Here is a 24169-nt window from a genome sequence, read left to right on the forward strand (position 1 = left end):
GGGACACACCCCCTTGACGACCAGCTTAATCATCTTATCCATGCAATCCCCTAATTTCCAGTCCTCGGAATCCATGGAAAATTCAAGATTTAATAATTGTATCTTTAACTTCAAACACTTACTCGATCTTACCTCGTGTAAACACACAACATGGCTGCTAGATCTATGTATCAGTTATTATCTCCCCTCGCTTCGCATCACTTCCGTTACTAAGGTTGTATTATTGCGCGGTAAATTTGAACTCGTAAAAAACAACACAATTTTACATCAAAAATTGTTTAATTATTTTAAAATTAAATTATAAGGAATGACTCTGATTCTTGGCCAAATTATCCAGTATAATCTGGTTCGGGGCAGTTTACGCTTTTTTATAATCCGCTTCGCGGATTATAAAGCGTAAATTGACCTAAACCAGATTATACTCGATAATTTGGCCAAGAATTAGAGTCATTCTTTAAGTAGATTGATTTCTGTGAAATGGAATAGAATGAACCTTTACACATCAACAAAACAAATATTTTAATTTACAAGAAGATTGATATCGTCCACGAACTTTACGAACAACCCTCATTGGAACTGAGAAGAATATTAAAAGACTTTAATGAAACATCAATTTTTCAATACCATAGAGAAAACAACTTGTACTATGAATTGCAATCCACCAAATGACCGTGATATTGTTCAACTACACTGTTGGATTGAGTGATGCCACTGACTTCACATTCAATAGATCGAAGTGTCATCCAGAGTACTTTCCAGAGTATATGTACCCAACTACTTATTGAGTTGACAAAAAACTTTTTGGTTTATTTTTTGCAACAGTAATTTTTAAAAAATCTGCTTAAATATCAGGTTTTCCATATTTTAAAATTTAACAGTTGCACAAGACGTATGCAACAAGCTAACATTCACGGTCATTTTGCAACCCATTTCTCAATATAAAAAGAAAACAAACTTAAATAACTATAACTTTTCAATCACTAGTATTATATGCAAATTTTATTCAATATTAGGCGATTATTTGATTAGATTAAATACAACTATAATTGATTATGGAAATCGACTTTTACAAAGTTAAATAGAATGTCTCCAGTAAATAATCAATAAGTATTTGTTAATCACCCTCATTTACACCAATCTACAAACTTACATATAAATAAACAATTCTAAGCTGAAAGAATGTGAGAATATTTACACCAGTAATAATAAATCATAAGTATTAAACCTGATTTTTATTGAATAATTTTTTTTACAAAATTTAATTCACACCTTCAGTGTCAGGACAGGGTAATTTTTGGTGCTTCACACAATCAATCGATTACGACAAAGTGAGCCACTCATTTTTTAACAAGTCCCAAGCGTATGGCCTATCGTTCGGATTCTGTTTAAAACACAAGCTTAAAACTTTTTTGCACGATTCAGTAATTCCCTCAGGAAGAATGTACTCGGGTTCTTCCCCTGATCCAATTTTCAATATAGCTTGAAAGGTGTTGTATTCATCCCATGGTGGGTTTCCTGTTAGCATTTCTACTATCGTACATCCCAAGCTCCTGAATAAATACAAAATAAAATATTTTTGACAAGGAACTAAGGTTTTAAAACAAAAGTCTTTGGTTACCATTATAAAATAATGAGAGTCACCCATTTACACACACGAACCAGATATCTGTTCTCCTTCCATGTCCCTTATTCTTTATGATTTCTGGTGATTGCCATTTAGGGGTTCCCACTTGTGAAAGCAGCTTGCCACTTGAAATATCTTCCATGATTTTTGACACACCAAAATCTGCTAATTTCAGACCGTCTTCTCCGCGGAGAATGTTTGAAGCTTAAATTATTAGATTCATTAAATTAAATGGTTAGAATTTTTTAAAGAATTTTTCAAACTATAAATTAACTTTATAATTGACGCTAGGAGTGGGGTCCAATTAATTGACCATAACATACATTTTTAACCTGTTTAAAATATCTTTTATAATATCGAAAAAAAACTGTATAATTATATAAGAAGACGGATGAAAATCACGTGCAGAATACCTATAGCTTCAGATATTCGGTCGATGAATTAGATACTTTTAGTAATTTGTTCATTAATGAACATTATGAAAAGATGATAAACAAACATTTTCTGTGAAAAATTTTACCAAAAAAAATTATAATAAGATTTTTTTATCAGAAAAAAACAATGTGGTATTCTCCGGGGTTGTGACACCCAGCAAAAAAAAACCCAATTATCCTTTTCTTTTGAAAGAAGGATATGGAGATAACGAACAGTATTCAATTTCAAAGTCCGTCCAACAATACAAAATATGAGCAGAATATATATATATATATATATATATATATATATATATATATATATATATATATATATATATATATATATATATATATATATATATATATATATATATATATATATATATATATATATATATATATATATATATATATATATATATATATATATATATATAAGAAAAGATATAAATAGTATCAATAGATATGAATAGTATCAAATTTACAAGATATAAAATGGTATCTATTGAAACTGAATATAACACCTGTGTTTAGAAAATCACATTTAATTTACATCTATTCAAAGCTTATTTTTATCTTTAATTTTAAGTCACTTCAGAAAATTTCTTTCAAAAAAGACATGAAAGTTTATCAGTAGATGCAACATGAAAATTTGAATTTGTGTATGAAATTTCAGAATATCTTGAATAGTGATGCAGTTGAATTTCTTACATCAGTATGTGCCAGCATATGAAGTTGAACACTTATATAGCAAAAGTGAGGTCAAGGTCAAAGAAAAGTCCAAAGTCGAAAAATGTTGATGCAGTTGAAAAGCCTTCATCAGTATGTATCAGCAAATGATGTTGAAAAAATATTATGAATGGTTTCTTTAAACTGACTTAATCACAATTTGATATAAGTGAGGTCAAGGTCAAAGGAAAGGTCAAGGTAAAAATGTAAATGCAGTTGAATAGCTTTCAGCGTTATGTATCAGCATATGAAGTTTGATACTAATTTAGGAAAAGTGAGGTCAAGGTCAAAGAAAATGTCAAGGTTAATAAATTGTGATGCAGTTGAATAGCTCTCATCATTATGTATCAGCATATGAAGTTTGATAAAAATGTTTTGAATGGTATCTTTAAAACTGAGCTTAACACTCATTTAAAAAAAAGGGTCAACGACAAAGGATATGTCAGGTAAACTAGAACTGTGCAAAAGGGACAAAATGACCCCCGCTGAGCTTTTTTAAAGATGCCAAATCTTTTATGAATCTAAGAGAAGAGAGAAATGTTAAAATATTTTAAGTGCAAATTTAATTGCCCATCATATTTTTTAAAAAATGAAACGAAGGTGCAGACTAATAAAAAAAATTAAAGAATAAAGATACAGACCTGACACGAATAATGAACTTTTTCTGTTAGTGACCTTAAACTTGCATGAATGACCTTGGTTCAAGATCATGACACAACCTCAGGTCATAAGCAATCTTTGTGTAAAACGGGAACTCACCACGTTTATCCATAAGGCAGATATGGACCAGACATGAATCATGATTTTTTTTTTCTGTGTTCATGAACTTGCAAAAATCAACTTGGGTCAAAGTTATGACACATCTTCAGGTAAAAATTTTTGTGTAAATGAAGATCTCTTCAAGTTTATCCATAAAAAAGATATGGACCAGGAACAAATTATGAACTTTTTCTTTCAATTACCTTGAACTTCCACAGATGACCTCAAATTAAGGTCACGACACACCCTTAGGTCATAAGGGATCTTTGTGTGAAAGAGGAACTTACCAAGTTTATCCATAAGCAAGATAAGGACCGTACGCAGCACTGTTAAGGCTGACTATGAGAAATCAACGAAAAATAGAAGTGCAAAAACGGGAATTGTTTTTAATACTGAATTTATATTAATTCAGCTGTTTTATTATCACAGAACTTAAATACGTATGGAAATAGCAAAGTATAGCCTACTCTGTACTGAATGACGTTTGGTCCCATCGATGGACAGTCACGTGATAACTGCATAGTACGTGAACTGAATGTAGGTCATTAACAAATTTCAATATCGCAAGGGCATTTGAAATTAAAATTTTCAGCTATTAATTATTTATGTATGCTTTGTACTTTCTGGAGAATGCTGCTTAATTGATAAGAATTCCCGTTTAAATAGTGAAAATTTCAGGTGAATAGGCGAATGTCGAAATATGTTTGATTTTACAAAATATTTTGTGTACTTATAAAGTCACGCTCTCGATTTAAAAAAGCAGCAGCATTTTTCAAGTTAAGGAACATATCCTTGAATTATATTCAAAAAACAGTTAAGATCTATTTAGTGTATGCCCTTGCGAAAGAAGGATTTAATGAGGCATCTCGATGTAAAATATACCTAACCTGAATATAAAAACACGACATAATTATTTACATTTTCTCGATAGTTAGTGAATAATCGCACTAAACAATGGTTATACATTGGTATTAAAAGCCTATTCAAAACCTGTAAATAATTTTCTGTTTTATAATAAAATGCATTTTTCTTTGTTAAAAATTTCCTAAATCTGCCTCTCACAGCACATGAAATATGTCCTTTTTACCAATATGACGCCATGATTGACAAGTTCATCGAGATCGGTGATTTGTTTATAACCAGCTGTATGGGATTTAACTAGCAACTTTTTTTTTAAATGCATCTATAAGTTTTATTGTTGTTTATAATGCTAATACAGTATAAATTTGCAAATAATTTCATTTTCTGGTATTATGAGGAATACATAAAAGTCGTACTTTTGTGTAGTGTCACAGTAAACTTTTCCCGTATAAATTAGGCCCCGCCTCCTTTTTTCAGCCTTAACAATGCTGCGTACACGAAATATGAAATTTTTCTTTCAGTGACCTTGAACTTAGATAACCTTGGCTCACGTTCATAACACTATCATAACAAAAATCGCACTAAAATAAGATTGTAACACGTTTTGTGTATTTTGCACTCTTCGGCAGAGAGAGGTAATAGATACGAGTTCTGAAGTTAAAAATAGACAAAGATTCTGGCCACGCTAGGGTGACCTTTTAACCTGAACGATTCCCAGAATATACGATTCATAACAATTCGGTTGTTTACTTGTTTATCGGAAGATAAATTTGGTTAGGAGGAAGAAGCAACCAATGAGATTGGAGTGACCAGAGTTCAGGTGTTTGGATAAATTACCTACGGAAAACAATATTTCAAAATTATGCAAAAGATTGATAATTATTTTAAAAGTACATTAGAAGTTTAAAAAGTACTCAAGGTCAGAATAACAGTAATTAAAATTCAAATAAGAATTTAAAGTAATTATTGCAAATTTCGAATGAGTTACAAATATGGAGATGAAAATCTACAAACGTAAACCTAGTATGAAATGAACGGCCGGGATAGACAGGATTTCAGTGGAAAGCTGAATCCTGACTGTCTTGGTTGCATTTCATACTGGTGAGATAATTTTCCAGACTTGCGCGGTTTTTGTTAAATTAGTAACATTTTCACGTGCTTTATTTATTAACAGGTTACATTTTTTTATATTAAAACTAATAATGTTTAGTATAATGTTTAGTATTTTGTGTGAAATTACTTATTGTATTATCATAAAGATTACAAATAGATTGCATTGTTTAATTTAATAAAAAGTGGAAAGCTGAATCTTGACTGTCCTGGTTGTATTTCATTCAGGTTGGGTAACATCTCCACTCCCCAACTATGTCAGCCGCTCTGGTCCATAAAATTGTAGAAGGAATTTATAATAAAAGAAATAGCTGCATTGAGCCATCCCGGTACCTCCACAAGCCATGCGGGTTCAAAAGTAATCATATAAAAAGAGAGCGGAAAATGAGGCGCACCGTTAACTCATCACGAGTTCCAGTGAATGAGTGTATCCAGAATATGATAACTGAGCATTATCCCTGTTTATTTTTTTATGTAAACACACCCTCAGGTCATAAGCCATCTTTGTGTGAAGTAGTAGATTCAAGTTTAAATAAAGATATGTACAAAACATGAAATATAAAATTTTTCTTTCAGTGACCTTGAACTTGCACAGTTGACCATGGTTCAAGGTAATGACATATCATTAGGTCATGAGGAATATTTGTGTGAAATAGGAACTTACCAAGTTTATCGATGAGGAAGATACAGACAGGACACGAATTATGAATATTTCCTCCAGTTAACATTAACTTTCCCAAATGACCTTTGGTCAAGGTCACGACACACCGTTAGGTCATGAGCAATCGTTGTGTGAAGTAGGAGAATCTAATGTTCCTCCGTAAGAAAGATATGGACCGGACACGTTTGCACAGACAGACAGACAGCTAGACAGAGAGACAGAAGGACGGAAGGACAGAAGACGGACATGACAAACACTATATGCCCCGGCAATATTCATGACGGGACATAAACATATCTTGATTCATGCTTATCAGCAATTTTGACTCGAAAAGGGGGATAGTTTTGTACACCGCTCTTCCGCAAAATGTATATTAACGCCTGCTAGACATCAAACTTGTTTTACCATTTCTATTTAAAGTTTCACCATTATCAGAAGAACAGATAATATATTTTTTTAAATCTTTAGATTTAAATAAAAACAACCTATAAGAAAATACACTTTGTTTCATTTGGTCAGAGACCAGACAAGAATCCCTACTTTTACAATAAATGAAAACAAAGACGTGCATGCTGCAAATGGTTCTGTAGAAAAATTATAGTAGAAGACAAAGATAAAAAAAATTGCCAGTGCATTTCATCAGAAAATGTAACTGAGTGCGTTTCTGAAGAGGAGGTACTGAGTGTAATTCGGAGTTACATATCTTGTGTTATTATTATACTTTGGGTTAAAAAATTATTTCCGAAACAAGTGCCTGTGCATTGAACTTTTCCATCCGCCCTCCCTTATTTCCGTTTTTTGTTATCTGCTGAGCATTTGATGACCCATCGCCAACCCGAAATCACTGAAACCATCTAAACAACTTATTTACATACTTTCCCTTGTGAGACTGGTGAATCAACATAATTGTCTCTACTGGTGATATCCCCATTTTGAAGCAAAATGCATAACAGTTTGTTGTTGCTCTTTTCCATTTCGATATTTCCTTTGCTCAGTACATCGGACTTTAACAACAATGTTTATGATAAAAAAATATATATATAGGCATGATGTCATTCAATGCTCTTTAAAGATGCTTTTTATGTGTGTGGGTTTTTTTTTCTATTTAAAAAAAAGTACAGTTAAATTCCTGACGATTGGTTTAATTCGACTCAGCGACACTCTCTATGTTCTATGTCTTAAACATATATAAAATAAATTCCTTTAAACGTTATGAAATGAAGAATTCAATTTTAATTAGATTAATGTATGTGTATCATTTGGTGTATTATATTTGATAATATGACGCCAAATATAAAAGATATTGACACTGTGACTTTACTTTTGAAACAACTCTCGTATTTCAGATGTCTTTATAAAGAAATGTTTAATTTGTTAAGTACATTTTATTTAATACCTTTAATATCTCGATGTGTTATTTTCTGTTCATGAAGAAATTCCAGCCCTTCCAAGATTTGTTTTGTATAATCCCGTGCTGTAGATTCCTGAAGTAGTTTGTTATCATCAATTTCTCGTTTCAGTGATCCCTAATAGTGTCATAATGTTATGATTATTTTAAAATGTTATCTTAAATACAATTTCATTCTGAATTGTGTTTTAATAATACATAAAACATTCATAATGCCGTTTGAAGCACATTTTTTAAGTATGGGATACCAGAAGACAATAAGAGATCATCATCAGCTTCAAAATGTAAATTTTGTCGATAATTTTATGAATATTACTGTAAAGATAATAATACATTCTAACAATTTCTACACTCACCTGTTGTAAATATTCCATAAATATACTTATTTCCTCACAATCATGTTGACAAGCCAAATATTTCACAATTCTTCGGTGTTCCAGTTTTTTGAGCACATCTATCTCGTTTTGCATATTAGAAATTAGCTGGAAAATTACAAAAACATACATTGATACATTGTATATATAACGTTCATTGGATTTATACTTTCTTTTATATTGTCTCTTTCAGTCATCGAAATCCAGTTCTATTTACTAGATGCTGTCATGAGACAGTAATACCCGCACTAAGGTGTTTGCCTCTAAATGCACACTTCTTCATATTGGGCTTTACCAAGGAAAAAGTCAATATAATTCAATAATTTACATAATACATGCATTCATCAAATTGAGCATAATATGCTCAGGTGACCATGTAGCTGCAGATCTGCAGCGTTATGGTTTTATTTTATGGTCAAAGACTAATATATAAACCATAACGCTACAGATCTGCAGCTAGTGACCATGTGACCCATGGGCCTCCATCTTATAGGTATTTCATATTCTTAATTCATTACCCGTCGGAAATTAAACAACAGAATTAAATTAATGATGTAGATTAGGTTTGATAAAGAGGGGGGGGGATAATAAATTTTTGGCACATAATTGAAACTTTTCAAATCTATTTTCTCATATAGATTAACAACAAATAATATTATTCAAATTAGTGTAAAGCGATTTTGATGAATTTTCAAAATGTGCAAAGTTTATTTATATTTGATTAGGCAGAAACTTCTTGAAAGCTGCCATATACACAATCAATTTAGTCAACTCCCACCCCTCTCCCATAAACACACACACAAACACACCTTATTTGCCTGTTTTTTGAAATAGGCCTAGATGGCAAAGTTAAAATAAAGCATCTTTTGTAAATGATAATTTTCAATTTGTTCTTGCACTATACATGTATCTGAACACCTGCATCACATTGGGCTTGCGTCACGTACCCAACTTAAGTGCTAGGCCTAGTTTTACCATTGGCATTATCATTTTAGATTTCACTGCACGTGCAGTAGGCTACTGTGCATCATTGCATATATGTCAGTAGGAATTATTTCATTTTGTGTTTTAACTGGATTATATTTCATGAAGATGACAGCGCCTAAATAATAACAATCGGTAAGTACAAGTTTTGGTATAGATTTGGGTAAAATAGTCTGAAATGCAAACGGTTAGGTTCAAGTTTAAAGGATCAAAGGTCATTGGATGCTACAATAGACGATTTTCACATTCTGAAGAGTTATCCCCCGTTGTCGACGTTACATTCGGCTACAAGATCCAGAATTTTTTTCTGGGAGGGAGGGGGGGGGGTTCCAGACCAGAATTTCCTGAGATCTAGAAGCAAAAAAAAAAAAGAAGAAGTTATGGTTGGGTCTGTTTTCTAGGGTGGAGGGACACTTAGGGCATCCAAAGTCATTTTTATTTCCTCCAGTATATATTATAGTCCTGCAAATTCCGGGGGGGGGGGTTGTTGAGGGGGTGATCTCCCAATCCACTTCCCTGTCCCTGTAATGACAAATGATCATGTTACTCCTAAATAGTAGGAAACTTTCTCCATTTGACTATATATAATTTTGTTTCTTGTGTTATTATTTTATGTAAATTTAATGGTATAAAGGTTATGAACCCCTAGAGGTCATCCCCACTCTCCTAATGAGCTGGAAATGTTCACAATATGACTGCATTAAATTAAATAAAAGTGCATCAATGATAAGATTACTTGACATTTTATTCATGAATTTGTGTCAACCTATCTTCCTAGAATTAGGAATGAAACTCATTCAGAGATGGACCACATTAAACTATTTGTATAAACTTTTTTTTTTAAATGTAAAAACAAGTAGTTGTTTGCATGCATGAACAAACAGGGATCTGGGAAGGGGTGAGGGGAAGGATCAAGTTAATATTTCTTTACGTCTTATGGTTGAAAACTCCTAAAATGAATGTTGACCTCAAATCTAACTTGTCCTCATTATTTTTCAAGTGGTGGTGTCTCCATTTGAGTGAAAAATTCCTGAGAGGGATGTTTAACAACAAACAAAATGACCTAAAAACACAATATTGATTTGTGTTAAGAAATATGCAGGGGATTTTTTTCATCATAAATCTTCTTCTCAAGATCAGCAAGGGCATTATTGTCCCCCATTTTGGGGTAAGGGAGGGGACATTAAATCTCATTTGTCTGTCAGTCTGTCCATCTTATTGACAGCTAGTATGTGCATTTGTCACAATAAATTTAACCTTGGTCATAACTTTTGAATAATAAGAGATAGTGCTTTCATATTTCACATGTACATTACCACAAAACTTTCTAAACGTACTATGATTTTTTAACCCAAGTGAGACCTTGACCTTAAAGTTTTACCTACTTTCCAAAAAATAACATTTCAAATTGATCATTTTGAAAGAGAAAAGAAAGGGCATTCAAATTATACATGTTTATTACATGTGAAAAGACTTTTCTAAATATATCATGACTTTTGACTCTGTGACCTTGACCTAGAAGTTTAACCTACTTTTCAAAAATATTATATTGTATATATAACTTTTGATTCAAAAGAGATAGGACTTTCATATATGACATGTACATTACCTGCAACAAAATGTTTCAGAGCATGCTATGATTTTTCCCCTTTGACCCAATTTTCAAAAATTGATATATGATAGGGGTGCATATTTGACACACAATCTGCCATAAATTATGGCATCCCATTCACTAAAACACAGAAAGCAGAGGACCACAATTCTTTGAATTTGCTTGTATAATCTTGATAGATGGAAACATCTTCATATAATGTAGATTCAAGTTTTTTATGCCACACCATGATTAGGAATACATGTATAGTTTTTGACATGTCCATCCTCCACCCTTCCATCTGTCTTTCCATCAGGCTCAAAGAAACTTTCTACATATTTTATCAAAGTTCATATGTTGATGCATACTGATGTAAACTATCCAACTGCAGCAATATTTTCTGACCTTGACTTTTCCTTTGATGTTCACTTTACTTTTCTTCAAATTAGTATTTAGCTTTATTTTAAAGAAACCATTCAAGTTGTGTAATGAAACTTCACATGATGATACATACTGATGTAAGCTTTACAATGCTTCACTCTTTTTTACCTTGACCTTTCCTGTGACCTTGACCTCACTTTTCTAAAATTAATGTCTAGATCAGTTTTGAATAAACAATTCAAGATATATTTATCAAACTTCATATGCTGATACATACTGCTGAGAGCTATTAATACGTCAACTTATTTTGACCTTGAATTTTCCTTTGACCTTGACCTCACCTTTTAAAATATGTGTTTTTCTAAGTTTTAAATAAACCATTAATTATAGTTTTATCAAACTTCATATGCTAATAGTAAATTCATACTGATGTAAGCTTTTCAACTGCAACAACATTTTGGTCCCAACCTTTCCTTTGACCTCTCTTGTTTTTAGAAAAAGTGTTAAACTCAGTTTCATTAAATCATTCAAGATATTTTTATCAAACATAATATGCTGATATGTATTAGTGAAGCTACTCAACTGCATCAAAAACTTCACCTTGCACATTCCTGTGACCTTGACCTCTATTCTTTTTAATTTTTATTTCGCTTAGTTTTAAAGAAATGATTTAAGACATTTTTAAAACATCATTTTTCGACCCCCATTAGTCCCCCCGGGGCAAAATCAACATTCCAAAACCTTACTGCACATCAACATGACACTACCAACCATCTCCCAAAAGATGATTAGCCTACTGTGTATAATGTAAGAGGAGTTCAGGGAAGATGGGGCTTTTTGCATGAAAAACGTCATTTTTCGATCCCCATTTGACCCCCCAGGACAAAATCAAAATTCCCAAACCTTACTGCACATCTACATGACACCAATAACCATCTCCCCAAAGATGATTAAGCTACTGTGTAAAATGTAGGAGGAGTTCAGGGAAGAAAAGTGTGACAGACGGACGGACGGACGGACATGAGTAACAACAATATACCCGAACTTTCTTTAGAAAGTGCGGGTATAAAGAGAAAAAAACAATAGGTACCTGAGCTGATGGAATCATTACATCTTGTTACCTTAATAAATCTTTTAAATTATAAAACTTGGTCATCCCAACCAACTCTTCTGTCATTATCATAAGGATATCGTGATAACGAGAAGTATTCAATATCAAAGTCCATAAAACAATACAAAATAGGAGCAGAGGAAACACAGACATCCTAAACATCAGAGGTGTAATCAGGTGCCATGGAGGAGTGAGCATCCTCTTCTTACCGGTCACACCCGCCGAGTGCTCCTTGTCAAGATCGGGAAATAATGGAAAAAACCGTCGTCAATTCAGCTTATAAATAATGGACTAACAATTAGTATGAAAAACGTCAGTCAGCATTTGACTCAATGATCAATTTGCTGACAAGGTCATTGTATCGAACATAGATCTTACGAAATTATGATTTTAAATGAGACTGCTAATATTCTTGTTTCATCAACTTGCTTGTCAATAATTTACCTTAATTTAAAGAAATTTGTCATATGTATAGCATGCTCTTGCTTATCGAAGCAACTGAGATACATACACTCCGTATGTAGGTGATGAAGGTATATTGCTGCATAAGTAAGGGAAGTTGACGATAGAAAAAGTATAGTCATTACATTTATCACAGAGCTTGGTTGTTAGATTATCATTAGTTTCTTTTTCAAGTAAAATATTCAAGTATGAAACAGAAGTGTCGGGCTCTATGTTATCTTTTATCTCAAGCTCATCAAGATACATCGTATCAATGTAGGAATGGAAATGGCCATTGTTAATTGACAATACGTCCTCAATATATTTAAATCTCGAGTTGAAAGCCACAGCAAGTGTTTCACTGTTTTCATGCATAAGATTTTGCACAAATTTTGCTTCATATGAATATAAAAATAGGTCTGCTAGTAAAGGAACACCTAGTTTGCTAACAATTGTGCAATAAGCTTGAGCTAGATTGTCAGTGTTTTCAAATTCTTTTCTGCATAACTCTATTAGTTCCGCAACAGTGAACATCACGTTTGATGACGCTCCTAACTCTGTTGACAAGATTTTTTAACTATAACCTGTTTCTTTGCAGATCACCCATCGTACGATTCAAACTCGCTACCATTGTATTTTCAATTTCATACTAATGCACGGCTTATTTTTCACACATATTTTATCGCTACTCGCTGTTCCATGACTTTTGGGAAGGAGGCAGCAGGTGAAAACGAAACTGAAAAAGTGTTGCTTTTGAAAAGAAATGAAAGAACCAACTGGTTGACGAAACCCCCACCCCACCCCAAACCAGACTTAAACATCATATTTACCTTATTTTTTTCAGCTGGGTTTCCTTCAATCTTCGTAATTTTCACAGCGGTAATCCCATCTTCACAAACATAAACTTTCCCAAATCCACCCTGTCCGAGGAAAAAACTCTTTGCCCAGTTTGGCTGGATTTTTCCTAAAACATGAATGATCGGCATGGTATATATATTAAGGGTAGTTGTGTTAGTTTAAGAGTCGTTGTATATTGTGCTTTATCAGTAAAAGTTAATTCATACAACGTGTATCGGTAACGATCCTCCAATAAAACTAATGTCCAAATAACTGTATCTCACTTCTGTACTCAATAGCCTTGTAGTGTAGTGCGGCGCTGTCAGAATTCTATCGCCATGAAAGCAAATTTTTCGACTTACCTATCGTGGTTCCCTGTCCCTGTTTTGCTTCGTATATACTCGTATATACTCCACGTCACCAGGCAAGGATGAGACAGGGACCAAGCTAAGACTTACCTAGATACACGAGCGGTATAACGCATATGTATTTCTACATGGCCTATGTAAATTATCATAACAATATCAATGTAAAACTGTATGTCCAAAATGTAATACATGTATCATAAATGCAGGTACATGTATCACCTTGATTGCCAATATGTCTAATTCATATTGAATAAATTGATTGAAATTATAAAGAAATATATATGGTATGGGTCATTTTAGGCCCCCATTCAGAAAATGTTTCACATGTATCAATTTCTTTCTTGTACAAAACATAAATTTTATTAAGTCTATTGACTGTCTAAATTTTCACAAAAACGGACCCAAAGAAATCTATATATACATGTAAGTCTTAAAGACAACTAATCATTTAAAAAAATCTTTTATCATGTTTTAATAATTCTTTTTATGATAATTATGATTTCATAACTGATAAATTATTGACAGTACGCCTGTTGGTCGGGGGCTCTGTCCCTTCTCTCTCTATCTGCGTAAAGTATTCTAAATACAGAAAAATTTCATTCAGATACTTGTCCTCCCCCCCCCCCTTCTCCCGACTTTCAAAACTTTTGCTTCGAGTCTGTTCCAGCCCATATCCATATATGGCTTTTGCTCATGGGAAAATTACTTTTTATTCCAAATTTTCGCAAGTACATGTATGTATAATCATGTATGTACATCATTTTTGTTTTAATGTAGATATCTAATATAACACTTGTGGATGTAGTCTCAGAGGGAGATTAAAAGATTAAAAGATTTACTCAGTCAGTTTTGTTTAGTGTGGCTGTGGGCGCCTAACCCGACCCCAATCTGCCCCCCTTTTCAAGATTTCTGAATCCACAACTATATGTTATAGCTTTGACCTTGAAAATGCAGATGGGGTCGTATAATATATCTGTTTGATAGACGGTGAAAAGAGAAAGCATGCAAGTGCGCTCGTGCTTCCTGTGCCTTAGTAGGTTTAAGTTTGATAGTTTAGACTTGATCCACTACATGTCATTGTAGTCTCTAAACCAAATAAAATACGATCTGCGCATGCTTAGTACCTAGAGGAGAGGTCTTAGTCTTAGACCCAGTCTTATGCCGCTCTCTGAAACGCGATGTAGGCCCGACTAGAATTTGGCGTAACTTTCTTAGTCTGACTAACTTAGGCCCAAATCTACGACTTTTTGAGAAACGAGCCCCAGAACCCCTGACCATGAGACCATGAAATTCAGTTTTGGACGAGGCGCTGTTACAACACACTTTGAAAAATTACGCACTTTTGAAAAATAATTTTTTTCAAAGTGCATTAAATTTGGGAACAATTAAGCGCACTCTGAACAAATAAAATATCTTTTCAAAGTGCGTTATCATCGATCATATTAACGCACTTGAAAAAGTGTATGGTCGATATTCTTGCAAATCGTAGGTATGATAAATAATTGAACCTGTTGGATAACTTTTCGGTGATAAGGTCACTTCAGGATGTAAAGTGAGCGATTTTGATTTTTCCATACTTTGAAAATTCTTTCTCTCTTATATGTTTTATAATTGTACTTAATTGTTTTTCAGTTTTTCAGTTTTTTCAGTTTGCATGCATTTTATGTGAACTAAAATTTATCGAAAGTTTTCAACGTCATACTAGTTATGCAAATACATATTTTGGTGCAGCATAATCATAGGCATCGGGTACCGGGAGAGGTGCCAAGGCACACGAATATTTTACAAAGATGTAGTTACATAATATAGACATTGAAAATTAGGGCTTACTTTCGGGGGGACGTTTAATTTGCTACCCACGGCTTTGCAAAAAAAAAAAAAAAAAGAAAAAAAGAATTGGACTGAGAGACGTTCTCATCGTTTTCTCGTCTTCTCCTTGCTCTCAATAAGGTTTTATCAATTCACGTAAAATAAAATTTTTCGAAAGATATAATTATAACAAATTTTTCTCTCTATTACCAAAATCTAGTCTAGAATTTTTGTTTAATTTTTTTTTTTTCAGAGTGCGTTAAATTTTCCAATGGTAAAAAATGTTGATGTACACTCTTAACGCACTTTGGAATTTTTTTTCAAAGTGCGTTGAGTGTGTATCAAATTTAACTCACTTAATTTTTTTTTAATGTGTTGCTTTTGAATTTTAAGCACTTTGGAATTTTTTTTCAAAGTGTGTAATACTTTCGAAGTGTCCAGGAGCAGAAAAGAAGATTTTTAAAGAGTTAATGTATTTTCCCTATATAATCAATAGACTCCCACCCTTACCCCAGGGGCCACAAAATTCACAATTTTGAGATATTTATGATCACCATAACTATGTACTTGGTCAGTCTGTTTAATAACTAAGAGCATAGAAGAAGATTTTCAAAGAATTTATGCATTTTCACTATATGATAAATAGAGCCCCGCCCTAATACCAGAACCCCTGACCTTGAGGCCATGAAATTCAGAATTTTGGAAGAGGCAGATTTATTCAATATAACTATGTACTTATTTAGTTTCTATAATGCCGAGAAGCAAAGAAGACTTTTAAAGAAATATGACATTTTCACTAAACAATCTATTTAGCCCCGCCCTAGCACTAGATTCCCTGGACCCCAGGGGCATGAATTTCACAATTTTGGTAGAGGAGTCAATGCTGATTACGATCATGCAAACAGCTAGTTTGACTGTTTGATGTCCAGAAGTAAAGAAGAAGATTGTTGAAGACTGTATTAATTTTAGAGGTTTTGGTCCCACCCTCAGGCCCCAGGGGGACGGGAACCATGTTTCCCTTTACCCATATATGCTTCATACCAAATTTGGTTAAAATTGGTTCAGTGGTTGCAGAGAAGAAGCTGAAAATGTTCATCTTTACGCACAACGCAAGAAGACGGACAAAAACGGATAGGAATTGGTTTACTCAGGTGACCTAAAATGGAAAACCATTGTTTATTTTTAAGAAATTAGGATATTCCTATTCATGACTGTAAATAAAGTGCAGTCGGACTGGGCTGTGCAGTCTGTGTAAACGAAGTGTTTGATTGATGACGATCGCAAATTCTCGTGTATACATATTGTTTTGAATCTTTAAATCTAAATCAATTAATGGTCTATACATATATGTGGAATTTTAGAGAAAATTATATGTGTCTATGGGCGTGTAAGAAAATTACACAATCAACATTTTTTATGAAATAAGCTTACCTTAGATTGACCCGTACTCGCACACTTTTTACACCTATGATGTTCATATAATATAATATAGTGTTAATTAAATTAAATTTTTGTATATTAAACTAAATCATGGTCTAAATTAAGATATTACCGTACACGTTCGTCATTTCAGACTTTATTTAGAAAATTGATAATCAGTCCGCGAACTTTTTAAACAACCCTCCTTTTCCAAAAATATGTATATAATTACGGATGTCCACGAGTACCAAGTTATTGTTGTATGTATGAGGATGTTAGGGCGGGTGTGTTTTTGGTATATAGGTCGGTGTGTTCGGGGTTTGTGTGATCAAGAGTTTCTGTGTTATGGTGTTTTTTAGTTTATCTGTTCATGATATTAAACATCTGCCACATATAATACTCACCTGCAGTTATTGTCAGTTGGATTTCATTTGATTGGAAGCTTATGTTTTCATTTTTCATTTTGACTTCTACTTGGTATATTCCCTCATCTTCTTTGGAAGTCTTTCGAATAACGAGCTTGTTCCTCTGGCTGCCTTCGTATTTATAGTTTGATAAATCAATTGAATGCAAAACTCCATTCCTCTCTCTTTTCCAAAATAAGGAACCAATATTATCCAATGTTTGATCATCACAATCGTAAAAGATTGAAATTGCAGTATCCTCACCTTGAGTTATAGACGATCTTCCAAATATATGCAACTTTGTTAATTTGGAAAGAAAACTGGGGGATTCTTCTCTGGACACTTTCTTTTTGTAAATTTTTTGTAGTTCATTAGTGTATTGTAAATCATGACCTAATCTGTTAATATTGTCTTCCATACGTTCGCAAATTTGATTTAAGTTACCCCATTGTTTCAGAAATGTGGCATCTGTCATTTTTGTACTCGCTACATGTGCAAAAGCATCATTTCGTAAAACTCTTAACCTTTCAATGTCATCTCCTATTGAGTTATCTTCCAGACGGGGCATCTTTCCCCAACCTGCCGTTGGTTTATAGTCAGGACAGAGGTTTCTCAGCAAAAGGTATAACAAACTAATATCAAAAGTTTTGTAGTCTGGATCTTCTTCCTTGGACGCCAGAAGACGCAATTGGTCTCCTCTAGGTCTTATCAGCATCGGTGTTCTTTGAATCACTTGTTTCAGATCTGAGGCTTTGATTTTAATACTTAACAGAATCTGCAATATCTTGGGCACCTCTTCCATGATTGCAAATCCAAAAATTATAAAGTTTCTTTCGGCTGATGAAAGTTCGATTTTGGCGTCCATTCTGGCCATTTCTTACGTCTTATCTACCAATCCTTCCCCTATTAGAAAGAAATTGAAACCTAGAATGTGATTAAAGATACATATTGTTTTAAACATTTTTACACTATTTTCTCAGAGATCTTTCCTAACTTAAAGCGAACGGCAGCATATGGTGTGCTTATCCATTCAAATATGCTTTTTAAAACATATCGGAAATATATCCTTGTTTTTGTAAGAAGATATTTGTTTTCCATAAAGAATTTCCTGGTAAACATAAATTTTAATAAAACTGACATCAATCAAGCGTTATTTATTGCCTAAAACATCATTAATGAATTATTCAATCAAAACCTTATACCGTAAATCTGGAAATTTTTTACTGTAGATAAATTTTTAGTAAATTTGCGCGGGCATTGCATTCGCAAAAATATTTTTCTTAAAAATAAATTAACATGTGAAGAATTTTTTTTTCTGAGAGCTCGTGTTTTTTTTTTTAACTCAAAGAATAGGCGTCGGTAAGCACTGGTCATTTATATAAGAAACCTGTTTATACTACTATAACTACAAGTTAATTACCCGTGACTGTAAATTACCCTCATTATATGCAATATCGTCCCATAGGCGTAGTCACATGAGGGGGGGCAGCGGGGGCATGAGCCCCCCCCCCCACTTTCAGATCGGGGGGGGGCAAGCGTATGTCTGTGCCCCCCCTTTTTAAAGAAGAACAAAATCACAAGGAATTGAAAGTAACTTGTCTTTGAAAAAGTTGGACACTAACCCCCCCCCCCCCCTCCCCCACGAAATAGGATTTTCGAGTTTGGGGAACTTTTAATTTCTCTCTTTTTTTTTTTTTTTTTTTTTTTTTTTTTTTGTTTGTCAAAGAATTTCTGGAGTTGAGCCCCCCCCCCCCCCACTTTTAAGTTTGTGACTACGCCTCTGCGTCCGGTGGTTTGACAAGCACTGAGGTGGTATGCACTTTTTAAATTATTTTGCTAATAAAGAGAGATCTGTTATTTTATCTAACCGTGTATCAACACGAGCGATAACTCGAATTCAGTGCATTTACTAGAGAGTTCCAAATGTATACACGGCGTGTAAATTTTAGGTGAGAAAAACCAAACGTTGAGAAAATTAGTTATATTTTTTACTTCATTTGGATTATATTTAAGGTTAAAACAAAAAGGCATACACAACCTCTAAAATGTTTGTTATAATCAATTAAGAAGTTATTTTCAGTACTTGTATTTTATCAAAATTGTTTCGGAGCGATTCTTCAATTTCTTGCCACGTTACAAGTAAATTGGTGGTATTCTAACTGTGCATACTAATTTGAAACAATACCTGGTTTGAAAATCTTCAGTGATTTTTATTTTTAACGCCAGTGACAATTCGCAAAAATTTGAAGCGTAAAAATTAATCAACAGCTTTTTGACAAAAATTCGCAAAAATAAATCGACGTAAAAATTTTCAGATTTACGGTATAAGTGATTTTTTAAAAAAAATAAGATGTGATTACTGATTAAAAAAACAAAATGTGCAAATTCTGTCAGGATATGCCCGATCTCACTCTTTATTGAAAGTTCTATAAAATTTGGAGGTGTCAAATTATTTAATCAAACCAAAACTGTCCAATTTAACAAGACTGGGCCAACTCTCTGCATATTTCCTAATAAAATGGAAACCGCTAGTATTTGAAACTTGCCTTTTCAAAATTTAGACAAAAAATCATTTGATTATCAATTACACATTACCGAAAACACCAGACCGAAAAAAACGTCATTTCTAGTTAGTCGGATATGTGAAACATTAGGCATAATGTAGCGACAGCCTGAGTGACATTGGTAATACTGACTTGACAGGCATGGATCCAGATTTTTTTTTTCAAAGATCAGCTCTTAATGGTATGTCAGCATGTCATCAGACAAAATCCTTGGACCTATAGCTAAGGTGTATATTCGACTCGAGGAGAGGGGGGGGGGGGGTAACACTTTGTAATACACGCTACCTTGTTACTGGAAATGGTATAGATCTCAATACCTATACGAATCCCTCTTAGTACCTTATTAAATTAGCAAGAGACGATGCCAAGCCCAAGCTTTCCCTTGAAGACGAAAAAAATAGAAGCTAACTGCGTACAGAACACGAACTGCAAGGAAAACTATACTTACTTTGCTGGAATATGCGGTGGTATTTGACGCAAATGGTGATTTCAAGTGAAACATGGCCTTCAAAATATGCATTGAGAGAGCAATAACTAACAAAATCAATAAAATTTAAACACATTTTTTTTTTAAATGCCACAATTTCAGTCTCGTTTTTTGGAGGAAACCTTCGACATATTTGAGGTTACAGTCGAAGAAAATGGGAGGGGTACTCAAGCAATAAAAATTTGTTTCTTAAATATTAATATTTCAGTGTTTAAATGGCAAATTACAGACGAACTCAAAGTCGCCCGCGTGGCGCAGTGGTTAGAGCGTCTGCTCTAGAGTCGCGAAGTAAGGAGTCAATCCTTACTTCGCGGGTTCGAATTCTACTGTTGGACGTGAGGTCTTTTGGATGAGACCGCATAAACCGATGCCCCGTCTCGCAGTAGGTGCTGACACGAAAAAGATCCCTCGCATCTCAATGGCCCTGAGTGCCGAGCATAGGAAAATTTGCAACTCTCCACCGACAAAAGGTGGCGTCTCCATATGAGTGAAAAATTCTCAAGAGGGGCGCTAAACAAAATACAATCAATCAATCAATCAGACGAACTCAAACGATTGTCAGTTGCTTGAAGCTTTATCAGAGTTGATACCCTTGACTACGGCGATGGTTTCTTACTGAAATTGAAACTGCGACGTTAGCCAAAATATGACGAAACTTTTTTCACCATATGTCATTTAATACTTATAAAGACAAATTAGAACACAAAAAAGAGGAAAGAGAGATAATGAAAAATAGGGTTAGTATAATATCCCCCCCCCCCGATTTTTATTAGGAATGGGAAACATATGATTACAATCTTATTGGAGGTTTCTTATTAAGTCATGCTACTCTATATGTAGTATTTGAAAGAAATCAGACACGTACTATCGACATTGAAGGGTTTGGGAGAGCAATCAGAAAAAAAATTAGTTAACAACTTACCTGATAAAACTTTGACAAGAAAAAAAATTTAAAAAGTAATCAAGCAAACGAACGACCCCAAAGAAAATGGGACGAACTCAAAAGAGGGTCAAACTTTCTTTCACTTTAAAATTTTATCAAATGCTGGAATGCATTACTAAAACACTACGATGTAACAACTCTACAACAAAAGAAGGGGGCACACCTTCAATGAATATCTAATTAATTTTCAGTTGTAAAATGTTATGTTTTAGAAAGGGGGCTCCCCCTCTCGCTACTAAGAGCCTGTAAATATTGCATATCTGTTATTTAAAAAAAAGCATTTGTTTACTGTATATTATCATGTCCGATCCTTGGTTAGCTGCAGATCTGTAGCGTTATGGTTTTATATATTGGTCTTTGACCATAACGCTACAGATCCCGTAATGCAAAAAAAGTGCAATTTACGGCGCAATATTTTTTGCGCACTTTTAGGGAGAATTTCTCCACTTTCAATTAACTATCTTTCTCTCCCTAATTCTAAGTACATTATTTAACTAATCTGTATATTTTACCCATCTCCCAACCCTTATAGTCGTCTCTACAAGTGATAAACTCGCTTGATAAAAGTTATTTGTTAGATTGCTGAAAATTCACTTCAAGCGAGTTAATTGCCTGTCGAGACAACTATAAATGGTTGGGAGGTGGATAAAATATACATATTGGCTACAGAATGTGTCTAGAATTAGGGAGTGAAAGGTAGTTGATTGATCAATGCTACAAAGTGGAGAAATTCTCCCCAAAAGTGCGCAAAAAATATTGCGCCGTAAATTGCACTTTTTTTGCATTACGGGATCTGTAGCGTTATGGTCAAAGACCAATATATAAAACCATAACGCTACAGATCTGCAGCTAATCCTTGGTCAGATAGTTCGAACCATGGTAAAAATCGCTTGATGAATTTAACTTCTAGTTGGAACAGAGGTATTTAGTGTTTTGGTGATTTATTGACAATTGATAAAACCCGAAAGGTTCCAAAACACTTTCCCGTCGACAGTAAGAGTCTAGACCACTGTTACTCGGAACAATAGCTTATTGCTTGTAAGCAAAACAACAACCGTCCGAACCATGGTCAGTTTGCCCTATATGTAAACAAAAAAGCACGGGTCTTGTTTACATTATGAAGAAATGTAGAGAATTGCAAACATTTAGATTAGTTTTAAAAAATCTGTTGAAACTGTGTCCAGGCCCCTTTAAAACTAAACAACTATATGGTCAGCCAACCAAATCATGGACATTTAAACCATAAATATTTCGTTCAACTGATTCCTGCAGAGATCCCACGACAAATATGCCCATCTTCTTTTACTACTTTTACATGGAGGTGGGGTCTTCAAAGGGCAAAATCAGTTGTATCTCAGAAATATTTGTTTTTTTATATGCCGTGGTTGTCTTTTGTTAAACATAGCTTCAAATTGTTGAAGAAAATACATTTTAAGAGAAAATTAATCAAAAATAAAAACTATTATTTAGTCATATACGTTAAAAATGGCTTCATTACATGCACATAGTTTACTTATAATGTGAATAAAACATTGAAGGCAAATTGTAAAGCTTAGTGTTACTTATTGGGGTTTAAATATCAGAGCCACGCAGACATACCGAGTATTTCATGAAGTGAGCTAAATCACATGGTTAAAAAAAAGTATCACAAGAAGAAATTTCGAAACGAAAGTAAAATTTTTCCTTCATTTTAAGTTCATTGATAGATATCACCTTACTAATCATGCTGTTGGCCTTATCAATAATAAAGCAGGCGCGTGGCATCGTTTTTGCAAGAAGGGGGGGGGGGACCAGCCAGAAATTTTTTTTTCTTTTACTTACCTGAAAAAGTTGACCAAAAAAAAAAGATAAAGTCAAAAATCCTCTTTCGTGTGTGTGTGGGGGGGGGGACTTTTTCGCAGTGTCAACTACTTTCAGTATCAATTTTAATACTACATTTTCGGTACACCTCTAAAAGTTGGGGGAGGGGGGGGGGGCAACCAGGCTTTCTATTAACTATTTCCTATAGTATAAGTAAGGTTGGGAAAAAAATGTTGGGGGCAAGGCCCCCCTTGGCCCCCTTGTTCCTACGCCCCTGTAAAGGTATACCATTTCTATTAAAGAATATCCGTGAAAAAATAAGAGACTTCTTGATCTTGTGTTCTATTGACTAAATTAATTTTAACCTAATAAAATATTGCATATCTCATACTTATAGTCGATAAATTACAATCATAAAAATGTTGTCAAACCTTTTAAAGCTATTGTAAGTTCTCCACCAGTTCCTAAAATAACAAATATCAAATCTCAATGAGTCACAGGATTTAACCACACAAACTTTTGCATTTTAAATTAGTCATATTCAACGTACCATAACTTGTAGATATTGTATGTCACAACAATAGTGAATGCCTTGCGCAAGTAATCATATTACAAGGAATTCTCTCAACTCAAGGCTTAATTTCTTGGCTTGACGGAGTCATGATCATCGCTTTAAAAAAATGTTGGATACTCTGTACCTTTAATGACCTGATTATAATTCGCGAAGTATTATTAAATGCCTGGATTTTTTAATGCATTCAAAGAAGTGCTGAAGGATAGTAATGTATGATTTCCAGTACCATATTCATATAGCAAAACTGGTATAAACGTGAATATTTACATTTCTTATTTTTGTCTCTGTTATAACTCTGAGTTTATTTCCTGATAAATCTGCTGGAATCTAAATTAGGCAGGTCAAGATCAGGGGCTAGGGAGGCTTTGTAATTTACAGTAATTCTAATAAAAAAATTTTTCACATAATATTATAATAATCTGTTTGAAATCAATTGTAAAAAAAAATATATGCTAAATTTGAACCTATTTTGGATGAAAAATTATCAATTTCAATAGTTTATTCTCTTAAACTG

The 24169-nt window shown here is 33.6% G+C and overlaps 1 protein-coding gene across 1 annotated transcript; it reads right to left on the reverse strand.

Annotated features, from left to right (window-relative positions):
* Window positions 1-1281: 1281 nt before the first annotated feature.
* LOC134257546 (uncharacterized) lies at window positions 1282-23561 on the reverse strand. The gene is made up of 7 exons (XM_062740148.1): window positions 23513-23561; window positions 17288-18211; window positions 13281-13414; window positions 7925-8050; window positions 7557-7686; window positions 1660-1828; window positions 1282-1550 (listed from the first exon to the last, which is right to left on the reverse strand). Exons 2-7 carry the CDS (start codon window positions 18159-18161, stop codon window positions 1319-1321), a joined length of 1665 nt encoding a protein of 554 aa, XP_062596132.1. The 5' UTR covers window positions 18162-18211; window positions 23513-23561; the 3' UTR covers window positions 1282-1318.
* Window positions 23562-24169: the final 608 nt, after the last annotated feature.

This window comes from Saccostrea cucullata, unplaced genomic scaffold, assembly GCF_032062105.1.
Source record: "Saccostrea cucullata isolate Sc308-1 unplaced genomic scaffold, CSIRO_AGI_Scuc_v1 ctg1268, whole genome shotgun sequence".
Lineage (NCBI taxonomy): Eukaryota > Metazoa > Mollusca > Bivalvia > Ostreida > Ostreidae > Saccostrea > Saccostrea cuccullata.